The sequence below is a fragment of the Falco peregrinus genome, chromosome 2, assembly GCF_023634155.1.
Source record: "Falco peregrinus isolate bFalPer1 chromosome 2, bFalPer1.pri, whole genome shotgun sequence".
Classification (NCBI taxonomy): Eukaryota; Metazoa; Chordata; class Aves; order Falconiformes; family Falconidae; genus Falco; species Falco peregrinus.
Genome location: NC_073722.1, coordinates 106,752,232 through 106,770,226, shown reverse-complemented (window position 1 = coordinate 106,770,226; position 17,995 = coordinate 106,752,232). Strand labels below are relative to the sequence as shown.

Genomic DNA, 17,995 nt, shown 5'->3' with positions numbered 1-17,995 from the left:
ACATCCCTCAACCTTGATGCTAAGTATACAGCTGTTGCATCCAGTTGCAGCTATCATCCTTCCCAGGCCTTATTTACAACATAGAAAATTCTGATCTCAAAAAGCTCTACAACCCAGAAAATAAAATTGGTATACTTGAAAGTAACAGTACAAAGTATAGCACCAATACCTCGTCTACACAAGATAAAGAATGAGAACAGAAATCCAAATGAGTTCTCAGACAGCTCACTCTTCAGTTACATCGCAGGCAGAACATGAGAAAACATCTTTTGAGAAAAATAGAGGAAATGGAAATTTCCTGAAATACTCCCAGTAGTCTGAGTCCAGAAACCCAAACTAAAGTCCAATTGCTCAAGAGTGACATCAATCAACTTAGAAGAGGAACAGGTTTGATTACAGTTACCTGATTAACCTCATGAATCCAAGAAGAGGCTGAAGAATTGTTGCACAACAAACATGAGATCAATAGCAAAAGGCATCCCCGTTCAGATGCACATTGTGCTGTGCAATGCAAGCCTTAAATTACCAACTATGCATGTCTGCCAGTCATCAACTCAATTTGATCTTAACACAAGTCGTTACCTTGTGTCATTGTAGCTAAAATTCTTCCAGGACAGAGGAAGGAAGTTAGTCATACAATGCCAGAAGGTCAGTGACTTCAGTACTTTAAACACAATCAACAAAGAACAAACCAGACAGGGAAATGGTCACCTGTGGGGAAACTGTCTTGGCAAGCAGGACCTTCGCAGATGGCTGCCAAAGGTGTTTAATGGAAGCTGATGAGTAAGCACCTGACAAACAAACCCGTAAGACAACGCCCAGAGTTTTCAGCCTTACTCTCTTCAACCATTTTCAGTATCTCAAACCAAAGGCAGGAACTCACAATGGTATTTCGGGACCAAGGAACTGCAGCCCAGTTGCAGCCTTCCTGCAGGCTATTGGCCTGAGATCACAAGTCTGTATAGCAAATTAAAAAGTCTGGGCATTACCTTTTTGATCCTTCCAATTAGAAGACAAGCATCTGACTTCACCAAATTACAAAGAAAACAGCTGTTAAGAGTTGAGTTTCAGAAGTTCAAAGTGGCAAGGTGGAGGACAAAGCACCACAACAATTAGGTGTCCATAGAACCATGCTGGCTGGGATCCCCCAGAAGAATGTATCACTAGGTGTTTGAGAAGCATAAGGTCCTCTGCCTCTCAGCCACAGCCAGCCAAGCCGAGAATCCCTTCCCCAAAGCTGCAGATTGATTCCACCCTTTAAAGTAAGGGTGGTACTGTGAGAACCAGGTAATAGGCTTAGCTGATAGCTTATTGGAACCCCAAAGTAAGGGGTGCTATACATCAGTTAGGACCTAAATTAATTCACATGTAGATACCTACTCCTGAAGTAAAAGCACATTTAAAACATCTATGTTTTACCCCACTGTCATTTTAGTCTTTGGTAACAATAAGCTCAACATGAAACATTTCCTGGTGATTAACAACTGGCGAGAGATAAGCAGGGAACTATATTTAGCTGCTCACAGGCACCAATTCAAACAGAAAATATACTATACCACATTTGGTCTTCCGTTTAAGTCCTTTGCCATACTTTCGGTGAAGGCAGGAAGAAAAGTAAAATACAATTCATGGGAAAGATTCTTCAGACCCAAGAACATCTGAGGAATATGGAGGAAGACAGATCGGGGACAAGAGGAAAGAAACACTCAAAAAAGCAAATAGAGCAAAACAAGGAAATGTACCAAGTCTTGGCAAATTTGATTATGTATGCATATGGCAAACACTGCCTGGTCAGTGCTTCCAGGCTCCACTGCAAAACCACAGGAACCCTTTCAGCTTTGAAAGCAGCTGGTAGCACGGAACATAGGACCAACCCCAAATATTTCTACATCTGTACTAGAATCAAGTTAAAGGTATGTATTAAAAATAGTATATTCTGAAGTAATTTTGCCTAGACAGCTATTTTCATAATAAGCCTATTAAAAATTGCTATAAAAGGGTTGGCATTTCTTTGCATCAGTGGTCACCACAGCTGTTTTCAGTTAGGAGGCAAATGCCAGAGCTATATTAACAATACTAGTTATAGCATGTAGTCCAGCCATAATACATTCCTTCAACAGCCACGCTGGCAATTACTTCAAACCACAGAAGGTTTCCTGCTACTACAAATGCTGCAGCACATATCTTCAAAACCCTTGCACAGCGTTTCTCCTTGCAGCTGGATAAAAACCAAAACAAGGGGCGAAAATACTAAGTAAAATAGAACACCAGTGAGGCTAGAGCTGCATCAGCATCAGAAAAAAACAGAGATTACTAAGCAAATGCAGGATAAGAGAGTAAGGCAGCCAACAGTTGCCTCAAGTCAAGCAGCCAGGGGAACAGACAAAGTCAGAATCTTAAATACAGGCTGTCTAGTATCTAATATTTCCAATATTGCTATTAACAGACTATTGCATAAGAGTTTCTGAGTTTGCAATAAGAGAAAAACGCAGCCAGCTTGCTGCCTGAAGAATTCTGCAAGCCAGGTGACTAGCTCATCTCTGGAAGAGAAACAACCTGCATGCATAATTCAATTCCATACACAGCTGGACATAAAACATCTTACACTGACCCAGAGTCTCATTCCACCTGATACAGATTTCATCTGACAGAATTAACTTTGGTTTTGGAGGAGCAAAGAATATATTCTTAAACATTTACTTTCTGTTACCAGGTAATAATGTCATTATAAAGATCTTTTAACAATACTGCAGTCTCTTTCTCAAAATATTTTTAAGTATTTAAAGAGAACTCATCAGATTTCTTTTCAAAAATCCTCCAGCAATTAAAAAAAAACCTCCTGGCATCTTATGTTGGACCTGACCCGAGTAGACATCATGCCTCTGAAGTGGATGCTGAGCCTGTCTGAAAGATCTGAAAGTCTTAACAGTGAGCGGAAGATGATTAAAAGGCAGGTTTCTCTGCTTATTTTCTTAAGCCTTTACACAGTATCACAGCCTTCGCAGATTGTATCAGTAGTTCATTCTCCAATTTCAGAGGTTTTCTACCATACCTAATAGCTTGCCAAAACTAGGGAACTGGTATTAGCTAGATCTTCATACTGTCCCTACTATGCTACAGAGGCTAGGCTTATGTAGTGGTACCCTTTAAGCGAACATCAGATTTCAGTACAGATTATCTGGTACTTGCGATATCCTCCTTCTGCCAGTAAAAACTGTAATATAATTTGAGTGTTCTGATTTTAATAGACTGTTATGAAACAGCCTGAAGCACTTGGTACCAGGCACGTGGTAAATTAAAGCTGTGTGAGGAGACAAGAGTTGCAATAGATGGCAGTGTTTTGAATTTCCTTTGGTTATCTCTGAAGCGATCCTCAGCACCGTCCCTTTGGAAAGTCAGGTGGGAGAAACCTGCTAATCAGAATATGCAGCTCTGTTGCTCCAGATTCTGTTGTTTCACCTGAAAGACGACAGTATTCACACCATGAAGAGCACTTTCCAGTAAGCCCAAAGAGAAATCTGAAGTCGTAAGAGAACAACATTGGTTAGAACCTGACCCGGAATGTAACTGCCATGCACACCCAAGGCCATAAAGAATTTTGCTGCAGCTGAGAACAAGCCAAATGCAACCTGACAGAAGAAAAACAAGAAGTCTAACACAAGGTGCATTTTGTTCAGCTGTCAAAATTTGATAAGCTGTGGCAGACTAAAGTTCTTGGTAAACTATCTAGCAAGCAGCTTTTCAAGGAGTAATTTTTCTGGGCAGTTACCCCTGGTCTGGGCAAGGACCCCCGTCCACAGCACTGTGTTGCACACAAGAGAGCAGCGGGGAGCCGGGGATGCCAAAAGCAGGAGGTTTTAACTGGTACAAGGAAATCAGATTGGGGAATCTCAAATGCCCCTACACAATTTCAATTAGTATCATATAAATATACAAAACAGACATCTAAAGAGAATGTCATATTCACTTTTTTCTGCAGCCCTCAGGAGACTGACTCACTGAAATCATTATCAAATTACAAAGGTCTCTTGCAACTGAAAAACAAATCTCACCACCTATTTCAAGGGTATATGATTAGATAAAAACCATCACAGACATAACACTAATGACCCATTCTTTTTCCACTATTGCCAGAGTCTTCTGAAATAATAAGTTACTTTCACATACCATCTCATGAGAGATAATGAGAGCATAAAGAATCCCATGGACAGGTTGAATTGAGGGTCACAAGAACACTTTCATACTTGTCTTAAATGTGAAAGTTTGATTCAAAAATAAACATGAAGCCACCTTTTACTTTCAACAACCCATTTTCTTAATTTTTAGAGACATGAACAAGTATTTTCAACTCGTCACATCCCATTCCACCAGATTTAGCAAGCAGCATTACTTGAAACTGTATGAATTCAGTATGGCTACCGAGTTTTATAGTACAGAGGTCCATTAATTTTTTTAAATGCTCATCTGGAAGCTGTAAAGTAGTAATATTTTACTAGAAATGGCATTACACACAGTTATTTTCACAGGACAGTTAACAGACCCTTAGCAACCACCTATTTATATCAGTAAAAGTAAGTTTACTCCCCCCTCAGCTGCCACTGTGAAGCAGTAACATGATACAGGTAACTGAAGAGAAGTTCACAGGCAGATACAGCTTGTAGAGACATACAACAGGACACTCACTGCTTCAAGTTAACGTTATCAGAGGGCTTCAATCGGCTAACGAGAAATACATACAGCAAAAAAAACCAGTTTGAGATGCCTTCTTGATAGCTCTGCAAACACCACGGTGGTGGCTGTGTTTCTTCAGTGGGAATGGTGATGTGAAACCTCCAGATTGTAAATATATAACCATTATCTGAGTTTTAAGTTATCTCTGTAGCTGCTGATTAATAATTCTAGGGTTTGCTTTAAATTGTATTCCCCTACAATACATTAGAAAATCCACGCAGTCACTCCTGAAAGTATTAAATAAACAAATTTTCCCAATTTTTATTTCTCAAAATCGTGGTTTTAAAAAACACAATCACTATTCAACAGTTTGACATGTCTTTCCCATGCTGCTTGCTGTTCAAGCTGCCTCTGTTACTCAAAAACACTTGGCTAGTGATGAATATTCAAAGAACAGAAACCAAGAATTTAACTGGGCATGCCCTGCTGCTGAAATAGAGCTCTTTAATCAGTATTTTAGAAACTTAAACAAGACAATCTGGTAGATGTATCTGCCATAGCAAAAATAGGAAGAGACACTCAAACATTCAAACCTTTCCCCCAGCTCAGCGTAAAGACTAGCCAGCTTCTGTATTTCAGTTTTTCAGCTGTAAATAGTGGCAGAGAAACCAGAGTAGTTTAACTGGAAATTTTTTTTTCTTTTCACAATACCTATCTAGGTTTTCTAAGCAGACCTGGATTTTGGTTTCTGAAAGCAGCTAAATCAGGTGCACAGACAGAATACCAAGAGATTTGCTTACAAGGTTAATTTTATTCAAAAAGTTTGTCCTTTTAGCAGCACTGACAGAAAAGCACGCCAATTCTGCTTTCTATTTTGTTGGACCAGTTTCTCATGTTTCCTGGAAAAGTATGTTCTTGGCAAATAAAACCTGAAGGCTGCTCTTGCATTGACAACAATACTTAAGTTCCTGAAATCAAACAGCTGATCTTGCTAGGATGACTAAACCAGTCTAGATAAAACAGTCCACCTTTATTTTGGTGCACAGAGAAAAGCAAAGCTATATTACAAGTAAGGCTCATACCACACAGCCAAATTCAGGTTCGACCAACCATTAATTAAGAGTTTGGTAGTGGGACAAGTGTTTAGTGGGAGCAATGTGAGATTGCAACTTACTAATTAACAATGATCCTTATGTTCCAGGTAACATGCATCATAAATCAGCTTCCCAAGACAACATTAGCTACAAAACTGAAACCAAGTTATGACTAGTCTGTCATATGCAAAATGTACTATTTTACCTCTCAGAACAATGCAAGGTAAAGAAGGAACGCTCATACTCACTTTGACAGAGAAACACCCCCTGCTTTTCCAATCATTTCTTCATGGTGCAGCACTGCCTGGTTCCATGGGATGCGAAGAAACTTTAAGAGAGTTCTCATCCACCTTTCAGGATGCAATACGAGTTGTTCATAATGTACCAGCATACACCTTTCAAAACCAACCTCCATACACTGGTTATACATAGTTTCTATAGCACGATTCCACTTGGTCAAGCAGTCCCTGTAGCTGTTAAGGTCAAATCCAGCTATCGTGACTTTTCTAGATATCATGGAATGCACAGAAGCACGACCATCCCGTACCATTAGAAGAAATTTGGCATTGGGGAAGATTCTAGCAAGATAAGTTAAGGATTTTAAAGCAAAAGGATCTTTGTTACACAAATATGGAGCAGGCTCCCCATGTTTCACAATGATTTCCAATAAAAACGCTTGCATGGCTGAGTCCAGAACCTCATCTGTGACTCCAGCTTCATCCAGTCGGATCTTCTCTTTGCTTGATCTAGCCCACATCTGCTTAACTGCCAGAATTCGTGGGATTACCCTTGTCTCTTCTCCGCATCGAATATCCGGATGGGCATCAAGCATGGCACGCATTAAGGTAGTGCCACTTCGAGGTACTCCTCCAATAAATATTAGAGGCATGTCTTTGTTGTAAGCAAAGGTTTTGCTTGCATTCACATTGGAAGCAGTTCTTACTGTGCTTCGCACACTTTCCATCCTCACAGGCTGGCTGCGTTCTTCGATTCGATGGTGACACTCCATAGCGTGCTGGCCCAAATAAAACACCGTCACCGAGCTGATCACCAGACATGCCAAGAGCAAGTTCTGTTTGAGTTTTCCAACCATTTTGATAAAGACTGTCCCTTCAAAATAAAGAGACCTTCTACTTCATATCATCTTCTAGTTCACATGTCATGGGAATCCTAATCCAAAATAAATTAAGGTCTGGTGAGGGGGGGGAAGAAAAAAAAAAAATTTAGAACTTTGTTAAGAACTACTACAACAAACCAACAACAGAAATACCTGACAGCGCTTGATAAAACTACTAACTCCCGGTATTACATTAAGACTAGTAAATGCAAAGCCCAAACGTGATCATCCCCTAATAAAAAGCCTTTTTGTTTACACACAGAAACAACACAAAACATAACTAGATTCACTGCTACAATTACTATTCACATACAAGTTATCCGGTATGTTTTAAATACATCTGAAGGAATTCTATCACTGGATAGCTACTGCCAAACTTTACAGTAAGGCAAAGACATCATTTATATGGGACTCTACACATTAAAAAAGTAATTATTAAGAAACCACTCTTCTTTACTTGAGGTTTTACGGCAAAAACCACTCAAAAGAACAGCCTCCCTGAGCCAGAGTCACCTAGATAAAACAAACGAACAGGACATGCCACACAAATCACACTAGAAGTCACAGAAGAATTTTAAGCGCCAGAATAACTCTCGCTTGCTGAACAGACAGTAGCGGCATCCTGCTCATCGTCACATTTTCACATAACTACATTATCTCCTCTTTTGCTTGAAACGCTCCATTTCCTTCACAGCATACAGGACTACAGTAAGAGATGTTTCACAGCTATATATGAACACTGATAGTATTCAATTTTTGATCAAGGCCTTTAAGCAATGAAGAAAAATAGTTTGCAGCAAGTAAGGGAAACTTCAATTTTTACTTCAAGGGAAGCTTTAATTAAAAAGTGTACAGTCATAAAAGCTACAAACACAATCCAGGATTAAAGCTGACTAAGATCAAAACTCAGATCAGTCTTCATTTAAATAATAACAACAACAAAAGAAGAACCAACTCATGCAGACTTAAAAATTTTCATCCATTCCAGTATCCAGACAATACAAAGCAGGATATGCAAAAGAAAACTAATTATTTCATCCTTTCTCCTTTACTGTTTTCCTTACTTAAAATTTGGTCCTTGGAGATATCTCGCTCAAAAAAAAAAAAAAAACAAAACAAACCAGACCCCAAAACACCCACCCAAACTCAACATAACCATAATCATTATTCCATTGATTAAAAAACACACACACCCCCATCTTATGCAGCATTTTGAACTCCAGAGAAATGTTAGTGAAATACTGAAAAACTGAATAAATTAAGAAAGAAAAATAGATCCTGTTCTCAAACAGCACCCCAGGGGAAAGAGGGGAAAAAATAAAGCCTTGCATAATTTTAAGCCATGTAACAAAGCACTGCCAGAATAAGGTACACACTATGTTCTACCTTCAAATAGGAAGGTTTGGATTCTTTTTAAAGCAGTGCTGGTAAGCTTGCTCTTTCTTTTAGTCTCTTCTGCTTCATCTAGGTAACTTTTTTGCTGGTATGACAGCAAGTCTTCTCCTTCAAAGATAAAACGTAGCACTTCACAGTTAAGAACTGGAGTATATGGTTACTACACAGAAAGGTTTATGGCAAGAACCCACTAGCAAATAAAAAAAAACAACTGACAGTTAAGAGTAAGGCAACTATGTTTTATATAGCATCATGGCAGCCCACATTAGTGAGTTTTACAGTTATAATAATTTCATGTTTATAACATGGAATAGAAAAATATGCTATGAAAAATAACTTAGGTCATAGTGTAATTTTCCCTCTGGTTCTGCAATATCACATTTAAATAAATCACCCCATTTTAAACCCTTAGACCTATTACAAAAAAAGGAAGAGAGTCAAATCAAGGATGACCACTCACCTACTTTGTGAGGTATCAATAACATGGCTTTCATTCTGCTTTCAAATCTACAATTCAAGCAGCGATGATTATTCTGTGACAGAACAATTTTTCAATATAACTGTTATGTGAAGTAAAGTGAATTGTATCACACCAAAAGCCACCACTTTTCTCCTGTAAGTTTTTTTTTTTTCCAAAGAGGTATGGTACTTATGGTACTATTTTCTACAATCATAGTGTAACTCAGTTTCTGAAAACAAATTAGGCATGTATTAGCTGTGCAAGCCCTTAATTCTAACAGATTATTACTGAATATTTTATATGCCCCTTCTTTTTAATTCTAAAAGTTATTTTTCCAAGCTGCAATGACAGGAGATTAAGTCTGAAACCCCAAGATACACAAAATAAAAACAGGGGGTTTCATGAATATTTTTTCATTTAGGATTCTTAAAAATTGCATTATTTAACAATAATTTTCACTTTTACAGATGAGAAAAACAAAGACTATATTAGATGATTTCTGGAGAGGCATATGAATCTGAACAAAACTTTTAGATAGAAACAAAAGACTTAAGAATCTGTCTGCTGAATTCCAATCTAGACAAGGAAGACTAAGAATATGTCAAGTCTTGCAGTGAATACCAGTGGGTTACAGCCAACGCTGGCATAGATAACCCTGCTACCCGAGTTACTTGATCTGGTCATGCCAGCCTGTACACCGTATCTTTATTTTTTCTGTTCGTAACACTTTACATAGAGACAGTTGTTTTACCTGTATTCTGTACTTCAACAGCTTTGGATTTTTCAGATGAGGTAGGCTGAAAAGTGACTCTTCCTCTCAAAATTCAAATGAAATTAGTACTCTAATTGAAATTTTAAATAAGAGCTTGCTTTTCAGGGCTGAAATAACTCGCTGAACAGTACGAATCACAGATGCTTTTAATTGCAAGGAGCTCCAAGCACTGTGGTACCGCCAACACTTTAAATGACTGGCTTCCTCAAAGCTTTTCCATCTCTGTCAGCAAGGCACGACACATCCCTGAAGGAAGAACATGCTTATGCCTACCCTCTGCCCTCTCTCCAGAACATTATTCACTTCACCTTGTCCTCCACGCAAATCCAGTCATGAACTCAGAAGTTCTGAAGCCACCACCTGAGCAAGACTCTCCACAGCCCCATCCCTCAGCAGCCCACCGGCCTTTGCAAACTGGTCAGACGTCGCAGGCAGGCTGCCCCGCAGATTGTGCCGCAACTCTTCCCTTTTTTGTGAATTGTATCACGCCAAAAGGCAAGAAGGGCCTTCTTGCGCTTTGCGGTCCCCCTTTCAAGAGCCCGTGCAACCAGCCAGCAGCAGGCAGGCAGAGGACTGAATTTCCATGTACACCACAGCAGTGCGGGGGCAGAAGAAGGGAGGAAGGGAATTCCTAACACAGGCATCTGTCCCAGCAGTTGTTTTCTCTTGCAATGCATCCAAGAGAGCCAGTCGCCGAGCTGTGAGAGAATGTCTAGCCCCTTCACACTAGTAAAGCTTATTCCAATCAACAGTTGTCACAATACTACACTCGAAGTTCAGCTTTTAGCCTTTGTTACCAAAATTAAACTGGAATTGTAACTTAAGAATTAATTCACTTTTTATATGAAACAGCCAAGAAGCCATCTCACACTCCTGGCCAGACTCTCTTATAATTAAGTCATCCTCTGTAACAAGTTTCATTCTACTTAAATACCTCTCTCCTTGCTGAAAAGCTGGATTTAACTGTACCTTAAGTATCTGGACATTAAAAGAAATAAAGTCTCAGAAAATTATGCAGAGGTCATCTGAACAGTGCTCAAAAACAAAGAATGAAAAAAAAATCATGCAGTCAATACTTTCATTGCACCAAAAATCAGAAAGTCTCTCTCCTGAATAGATTCAGTTTGCAGACCTAACTTTCAATGAGGGAAGGGGAAACTCCTCTGCTTAGAACCAGCAAATAGTACATAGAATCTCTTTAAATGCCTTAGATACAGAAAAGATTTAGTTAAAGTCAGTACTCATGTGAGAGAGGAATTAACACAACAGAAACAGTGTTTTGCCAACCTGAAAATACTTACACTTCACACAATTCCTGACATTATTCAATTCTGAGTAAATTCCATAAAACTCATTTGCTGGGGGTGGGGAACAAACCCTCCACAAGGACCTTCATCTTTCAAACTAAAATCTACTCCCTGAAGTCACTAATGTTCCTCAAATATAAAAGCCAGGTAGATGATCATTAGCGAAAAACAGGCCGAGCACATCAATTGTTTTACTCTGATCATTTCTGTTAGCCTATCACTTTGAAAAATGAAACAAGTCAACACCCAGCACCAGCTCTCAGAACCAAGCAGAAAAACAAGCAGTATCAGAGGAAAGCCTGTTGACTGAAGGCTGAAATCCTTAATTCACAGGCTGGGTAAAGCAGAATGGTGACTCACTCTCAGCACAACTCCAGCTGTGAATGCAAATAAGCATTGCAGTCTGGAGTTGGTTTCCTGAACTGCTTTAAGCACTGACCACTCCTACAAAAACAAAACCCCATCCAGGTGACAAAATACCCCACACCAATCAACCACAAATACATTCATTTGTTGCCATAACTTCTTTTGGTAAGTCTAAAGATGCCAAAGGCTGTAAGACCATGAAAAGCTAGTGTTAAGCTCTCCTACGACCTTCTTTACTAGCTGGTTTGGGTTTGGGTTTTTTTGCCTGGAAGCAATACCTGGAGCATGCAGCTGCCATAAACTGGCAAGACCAGGGCTTTGTATGTCAGGACACCAACAGAGGAGCAGTCCGAAGCAGCACCTCTCTGCAAACTGTTCTATTCTACAAGCCAGCAAACCCCCTCCTGTGCCTGAAGCTGCGTATCACAAGAATAGTTTGGGTTGGAAGGGACCTTAAAGATCATCTAGTTCCAACTGCCCACCACAGGCAGGGACACCTTCCACCAGAGCAGGTTGCTCAAAACCCTGTCCAAGCTGGCCTTGAACAATTCCAGAGATGCGGCATCCACAGCTTTGGGTGACCTGTGCCAGTGTCTCACCACCCTCACAGTGAAGAATTTCTTCTTAATATCTAATCTACATCTGCCCTTTCAGCTGAAAGCCATTCCCCCTCGTCCTGTCAGATAAAGCTCTTTGGGACAAGTATGACATATGGAAGTTACTGCCCTCCTAGTAGCTTGCACATAAACCCCACCTTCTCCCTCCTCTACGTGAGTAAGCACTCTGGATCACATCTGTCAACCTGAAGCATTATTACAAGTCATTAATGTTCTGCTGTTAACAGTAACTAAATTGATAGCATTTAAAAATCACAACAGGGGAATCAGCAATCCCTCCTCAGCATTTAAACAGAGCATTGAGAAACTGGTGTTTTTACCCACTGTGACCTGAGAAGAGTGCCGCTCCACCTAAAAGCAGAGATATCTTTTAATAAAAATACCCCAAAACAAAATAAAAAAAACTGCACCCAAAACGAATACAACCCCCCCACACACACAACACAGTCATAAGCTGAAGAAGTTGGAGATGGCTACAATGGTAGAAAAGGCCTTTAGCAGTTTCAAACGACAGACTAAAATGAATTCCTAGAAGAATTTAAGTGTAACTCAAAAGTGTAACTCAAAACAAACAAAAAATTGTTAGGATCTACAAGTTTCACTCAAGAAAGTATAGCTAAGCAGAAGTGCATGTAACTGAACCTTATTCCCAGAAAAGTCAGGTCTATGAGTCAGCCACAAGATGATGTTAGCAAAGCAAAAATGAGTGCTTTGTTTCCATCTCCTGCACACACTAATTCTCTCTCCCGCCTTCCCTCCTGCTACATGCAGCAGGTCAAGACCTTTTTCCTCAAGTTCATCCAAAAAATGTTGAAGATTTTTAGCATAGCCAAGAGGCGAGTCATTCATTTGTATTTGATGTTAGAACAGTCCGGGTTTTGTTGTTTAAAGCACTCCCTGCCAGGGGAAAAAAGATGATCCACTACCACCCAGTAATAAGGAATCCTCATAAGCTCTAGAGCTCAGACTTTCACTTTGGAGGCTGGAGAGAGAGATGACCACCTCCCTGCTCATGTTCAACCAGGCAGCTTTTTCCAAGGCTAAACTGACAGGACAGCAATACTGGCATTATTCATCTCAAAAAAAAAAAAAAAAAAATAATCAAAAACAAACCCCAACCCACATACATATAAAGCATTTTTCAATGACTAGCTTATCCTCTGCTTCCACCTCTTGAACTTCTGGCTCAGATTCCAATAACTAGATCTCTTTCTAGGAAGAGCAAGTACAGTAGTACAGCTTAGACTTTTGTGGAGTGTATCTTGTTCCTGCATCTGCCCAAGTGTTCATCACAGTGTTTGACCTCAATGCTTCGAGAACTTTGCCAGGAGGAAAGATCACACTCAGCTCTGTGTCAGCAGGCCGTCAGGCTTCATTGGCATCCTTTTCCAAACGCTGTGCCCTCCCACCTGTGCTGGAGAGCAGGAGCAAGACAGAGGTAAGGGGAAGAATGCTAGAGTTCATACTATTAGAAAGCCATCTTTCCCCTCACACTCTTTTTACAGTTTACCCTCATTTTTTCCTACCATGTTCCTATGATTTTCTTCTCCTGCTTAGGAGGTCTACTCAATCCCCTAGTTTCTGGGGCTATGACCACACACACACACACAGAGCTTTATGCAGTAAACTCCAAAGTACAGACTCCAGAAACAGAAGATTCTCACAGTTCAGAGATGCTTTTAGGTGCACAACCACAGTCCGACTATGACACCTAAAGCTTGTGGTATAAATCTGCAGAGGAAATCCATTTTACAGTGCCAAGGTAGCCAAGTTGAATGGAAAAAAATCCTGAACTGTTGTTACCCACTGTCACCCTCTTCTCTGCTCTTGACTGTAAAGGGAAAAATGAAAACGCTGCTATGACTTAAAGAAGCAAATGTCAACTGCATTAGAATCTTCTTTGCCTCTTCCTGCACCTTCACTTTTCCTCTGTAAAAAATAAATACTGGAAAGGCAACACGTACTGAAAATTCTCAAGGATCACCTTCACGACAATATACATTTAGAAAACTGGAGACTATGTATTTCTTAGAGGAAGTTCTATATTAGGCTTATCAAGTAGTCCCAGTAAGATGCCCTTACACGCAATGTTACTCTTTCAGCTTCCTAAATGAAAGCCAAAAGGAAGGAATTCCATAAAACTTTCCCTTCAACGAACTGGTTTGTTTCTGGTCGTTTGTGTTTACTCACCACAAAGAAGACTGCATAGGAAAGCTAACAGTTACATGATAATGGTATGGCTACAACACCAAGAGCACAACTGAAATATTCACTGTATACCACTTCAAGCAGCTATCCAAGCTGTCGTAGGCTCATTTAGAAGATTGTTCCAAAAATAATTTAAGTATTAGGGAAGCATTTTTATGCCTTCAAAGCAGTGTTTGCACAATCACCTTAATGACCAGATATCATGTACCAGTCACGTAACAGAATCTGCGAGAGGAATGTCAAAGTACAACACAAGCAAGCAAACCCCAAGCAAAATACACAGCAAAGCTAGAAATAAAAATCAAGATGCCTTGAGTACCAAATCCTCCTTTAGCTTTTTAAGTTGTCATGGCTCTCAAGCCCTGCAGCTGTTTTCTCTAGATTTCTCCCCCCATTAGTTGCACAGTAAAAAAGGATGACAAATAGAACATGTAATTTTTATTTGTCTTCACTAAGAAATAAGCAGTAAGTCACCTGATGGAAAGCACCTGGGATGTAAGACAGCCAACTAGACCTAGTAAAGCCTGTCTTCATGCACGGCAGCCTGACAAATAGATTGATGGGGCAAAGTTGGACAAAATCAGTATAAGGAAACGCAGATGTGAGAACAACACTCCCTTACAGTTCGCACTGCAGGGACTACAGGAATGCTGTTCACACATTTGCATTCCCTTGAACCTACACTCTGTTGTTGTTTTGTTTGGGTTTTAATCCAAAGCGCTAAAAAATTGTAAAGGCCAAATTAACCTTCACGGCCACAGGCCACTGCTGAATCCAAGGTTGCCGTATGGGGGAAGACCGCATACAACTATGTAATAATTCCACAATTTCTAGTGCAATCACATTACAATGAGTAGAAAAAAAAAAGATGTGCTCATATTTATGCATTTCCCTTATATAATCAATAGGAGTAAAAGATGAAGCATGCTGTACCCTTTTACCAGCTAAATGCTCCCCCCCCCCAATAAACCAACCACCCAGCTTTCTTCATAATCCTCCACTAGACAGATATATAGATATGCACATGAAAATACATACATGGGTGTGTAAAGAGAAACTCAGAAGTATTCATCTTTCCTCTGGATTTAACACAGGCTTTCTTAACAAGCAAGAGAAAAAACGTACCAGATCCGAAACTGCAAATAAGGTTAGCTCTCCAAAATCAGTATATTCATAAGAACTCTAAAATGAGTTTAAAGCACAGCTAATTAAAATGTTCTGCTTCAAATGAAAGCAAAGAACTCTACACATTCTTCTTTGCCTATGTATAAAATAAGTACAGCAAATGATCTGGATTTGCATATTGGCCAAAAACAAGAGTTACCAACACGCGCTCGGTTACACAAGAATACACAGCATTGGTTAAGCACTACGGTAACGGCTGGAGAACAATTCCACAGTGGAATTTTATTGGCAACGCACATAGACTTCTAGCTCTTTAAGTTCCAAAAAAAAAAAAAAAATGGGGGGGGGGGGGTGTAACATCAGTAGTACATTAATAGCACGCGAGCTACCGTTCTGTGCATTTTTATGTGCGCCGTGCCTTCCAAGTGGGATTTCAGCACAGGAAAGAAAGGTGCTTTCCATCAGGTGACTTGCAGCTTATTTCTTAGTGAAGGTGAATAAAAATTACACGTTCTATTTATCATCCTTTTTTACCGTGCAACTAATGGGAGCAGAAATCTAGAGAAATCCGTTACCCAGGGAGGCGCTTCCAAGGCTCAAGCTGCTTAACCGCACCGCCCGAAGGGCCCAGCGCCGCGCAGACCAGCACCGCCCCGCACCGCCGCGGCGGCACACGCAAATGGCTCCTGCCAGCAACACCGGCAGCGACCCCGCCGCCGGCTGCGAGGCGGTGGTTAACGGCTGTAAACCCACGGTGAAACCGCCTACACGCAGGGCGGCTGTCCCACGCCACGGAGGTGTCCGTGTCCCCCGTGTCCGCGGGCACCCGCCGTCACGGGAACAAAGGCGCCGCCGCCGGGCGCCCCGCGAGCCGGTGACCCGCCCGGGCGGGAACCTGCCCTCGCACCGGCACGGCCCCGGCCCCAGGCGGCCCGCCCCCCCCCCGCGATGCCCGCACGGCCGCGTCCCGCCACGGTCCCCCCGAGGCCGGCGGCGGCGCCTGAGGGACGCGAGCACCGCGCGGCCGCCCCGTTCCCCGCCGCCGCCTCAGGCCGCCCCCAGCCCGGCCGACAAAGGCAGCGGCTCGGGCAGCACTGGAGCCGCCCCAGCGCCGGGCGGGGCACGGGGGCCGCCGCCGGGGCGTGAGGGGGGGAACGGCCGCGCCCCGGCCCCGCTGCGCTCCGCCGCCGCCTCCCGCCTCAGGTGCGCGGCGGGCAGCGGCTCCTCACCTGCGTTGCCGCCGCCCCCGCGCCGCGGCCGCCGCCAGGGCCGGGCTGGAGCCGCGCAGCAGCAGCAGCAGCGCCGCCGCCCCGCCGCCGCGGCTCCCCTCAGGCACCATGGCAGGGGGCAGGCACCGGCACCGGGGCCGGCCGCGCCGCCGCCTCCCCTCAGCCGCGCCGCTGCGGCTGCCATGGAAATCACAACCACGCCCTGATTGGTCGCGGGCCTCGATGTGTCGCGGGACGCGGTTGGGCCGGCGCTGCGGATTGACAGCTGGAGGGGGCGGGAGCGGGCGGCGGGGGGGCGGGGCCTTTAACCCCTCGCGGGCGCGGCGGGAAACAGCTGGAGCGCGCAGCTGGAGCGGGGCGGGGCGGGGCGCCCGCGCGCCCATCTGGGCGGTGGCGCCACGTGAGCATCTGGAGGAGCCCACGTGCAGCAGCGCCTGCACAGCTGCGCCAGACAGATGCTGGGAACAGCTGGATCCTGGCCCCGCCGGCCCCACAGGCCACCCGGGCGAAGGTGTATGGGGCCGGGCCGCTGGCCAGCTGTGCCTGCTGGATGGGTCCGCGCCATCAGCCCCCGGCCAGGGCCACCCAAAGCACAGGGACCCCCTCCCCCGGGGGGAGGGGCTGCACCTGCCCCAGCCGCCCCGAAAATCCACAATTCCCCCTTGCAACCGCCTCGGCGCACAGCGTGCATGGGTGTCACATGCCTCTTGTGTGCCCGCCAGGTGTGCAGCTGTGGGAACAGCTGGAACAGCGTCAGGCTCAGGCCAGGCTGGCTGCTGGCACATCTCCCGGCTCCTCTGGCCTATGGATGCTTTGGACCAGCCCTTGGGCCCCAGAGGTGGAGCCACATCTGTACATTAATCCACCTCTCACCAAGACTGGCCTCAGGCCATCCCGGCCGCTCCCTCGCCAGTGCTCCCCGCGGAAAGACAGACAGCTGTTACCCCTAAGGGGCAGGAAAATGGGTGGAATCTGACTCGTTAACATTAATGGAGCGATACGTAAAAGCTGACTCAAACTGAAGAATGTATTTCTTTACATACGGGAGCTGTGGCCCAGCTGCCAACAAACCGCCACCCCACCCCCACCCAGGGTCATATTCAAGGGAACAATCCCATGGGACATTCCCCCAGTGTTGCCAAATGAGGGGAAAAAACCAACAGCTTCAGGCCAAAATTCAGCCCAGGAGAAGCTGCCTCTGCAATGAGCAGTGGGAATTGATGCTCATCCCCGCTGGTTCCCAACGGATGCTGGTGCTCTTTGCCCCCCAGACCCCCCTGTGGCTGGGTGTCCCCTCTGCTGTCACCGCAGCACGCGGCTGGCAGCTGAGCACCACTGGGGACGCCGGGGCTGGGAAGCAGCGCGGGCAGCAAGTCCTTGGTATCAAAAGGATGGAAACCGCCATGTGGGAGAACATCCCCTCTTCATCTCCAAAGCCCTAAAATCAGGCTTGAGCCCCTCTCCCTCCCGGAGGGACAGGACCCATCCCGCGCAGCTGGGCAGCTAACCGGCTGGGCTTTGTCGTCAGCCCGGCCTCACGGGATGCGGAGCGATGGAGCCTGAGCTGACAGCGATACCGTCAGGGTGAACGAGTTAATCACAGCCCATTACCTCACGGCTCACAGCCCTTGCAA

The 17,995-nt window shown here is 43.7% G+C and overlaps 2 protein-coding genes across 5 annotated transcripts in view; one reads left to right on the top strand and one right to left on the bottom strand.

Annotated features, from left to right (window-relative positions):
* Positions 1 to 16,550, bottom strand: part of TPST1 (tyrosylprotein sulfotransferase 1) — a 31,799-nt gene extending 15,249 nt beyond the window's left edge. For 3 of the 4 annotated variants that reach the window (XM_055797134.1, XM_055797135.1, XM_055797136.1), the window contains exons 1-2: positions 16,362 to 16,550; positions 6,014 to 6,957 (exon numbers count right to left, since the gene is read on the bottom strand). In XM_055797134.1, coding sequence (XP_055653109.1) covers positions 6,014 to 6,858 — 845 coding nt within the window. In that variant the 5' untranslated portion in view covers positions 6,859 to 6,957; positions 16,362 to 16,550. Of the gene's footprint in view, positions 1 to 6,013; positions 6,958 to 8,268; positions 8,291 to 16,361 lie in introns of those variants that run through there. The other variant, XM_027791099.2, reaches the window with a different exon arrangement.
* On the top strand, positions 15,812 to 16,567 carry LOC129783790 (translation initiation factor IF-2-like). Its single transcript, XM_055795107.1, has one exon. The coding sequence runs from the start codon at positions 15,812 to 15,814 to the stop codon at positions 16,565 to 16,567; it is 756 nt and encodes a 251-aa protein (XP_055651082.1).
* Positions 16,568 to 17,995: the final 1,428 nt, after the last annotated feature.

Bases quoted from the DNA above. Each gene is read 5' to 3' on its own strand.
- LOC129783790 (XM_055795107.1), top strand. From the start codon at position 15,812: ATGGCTCCTGCCAGCAACACCGGCAGCGACCCCGCCGCCGGCTGCGAG.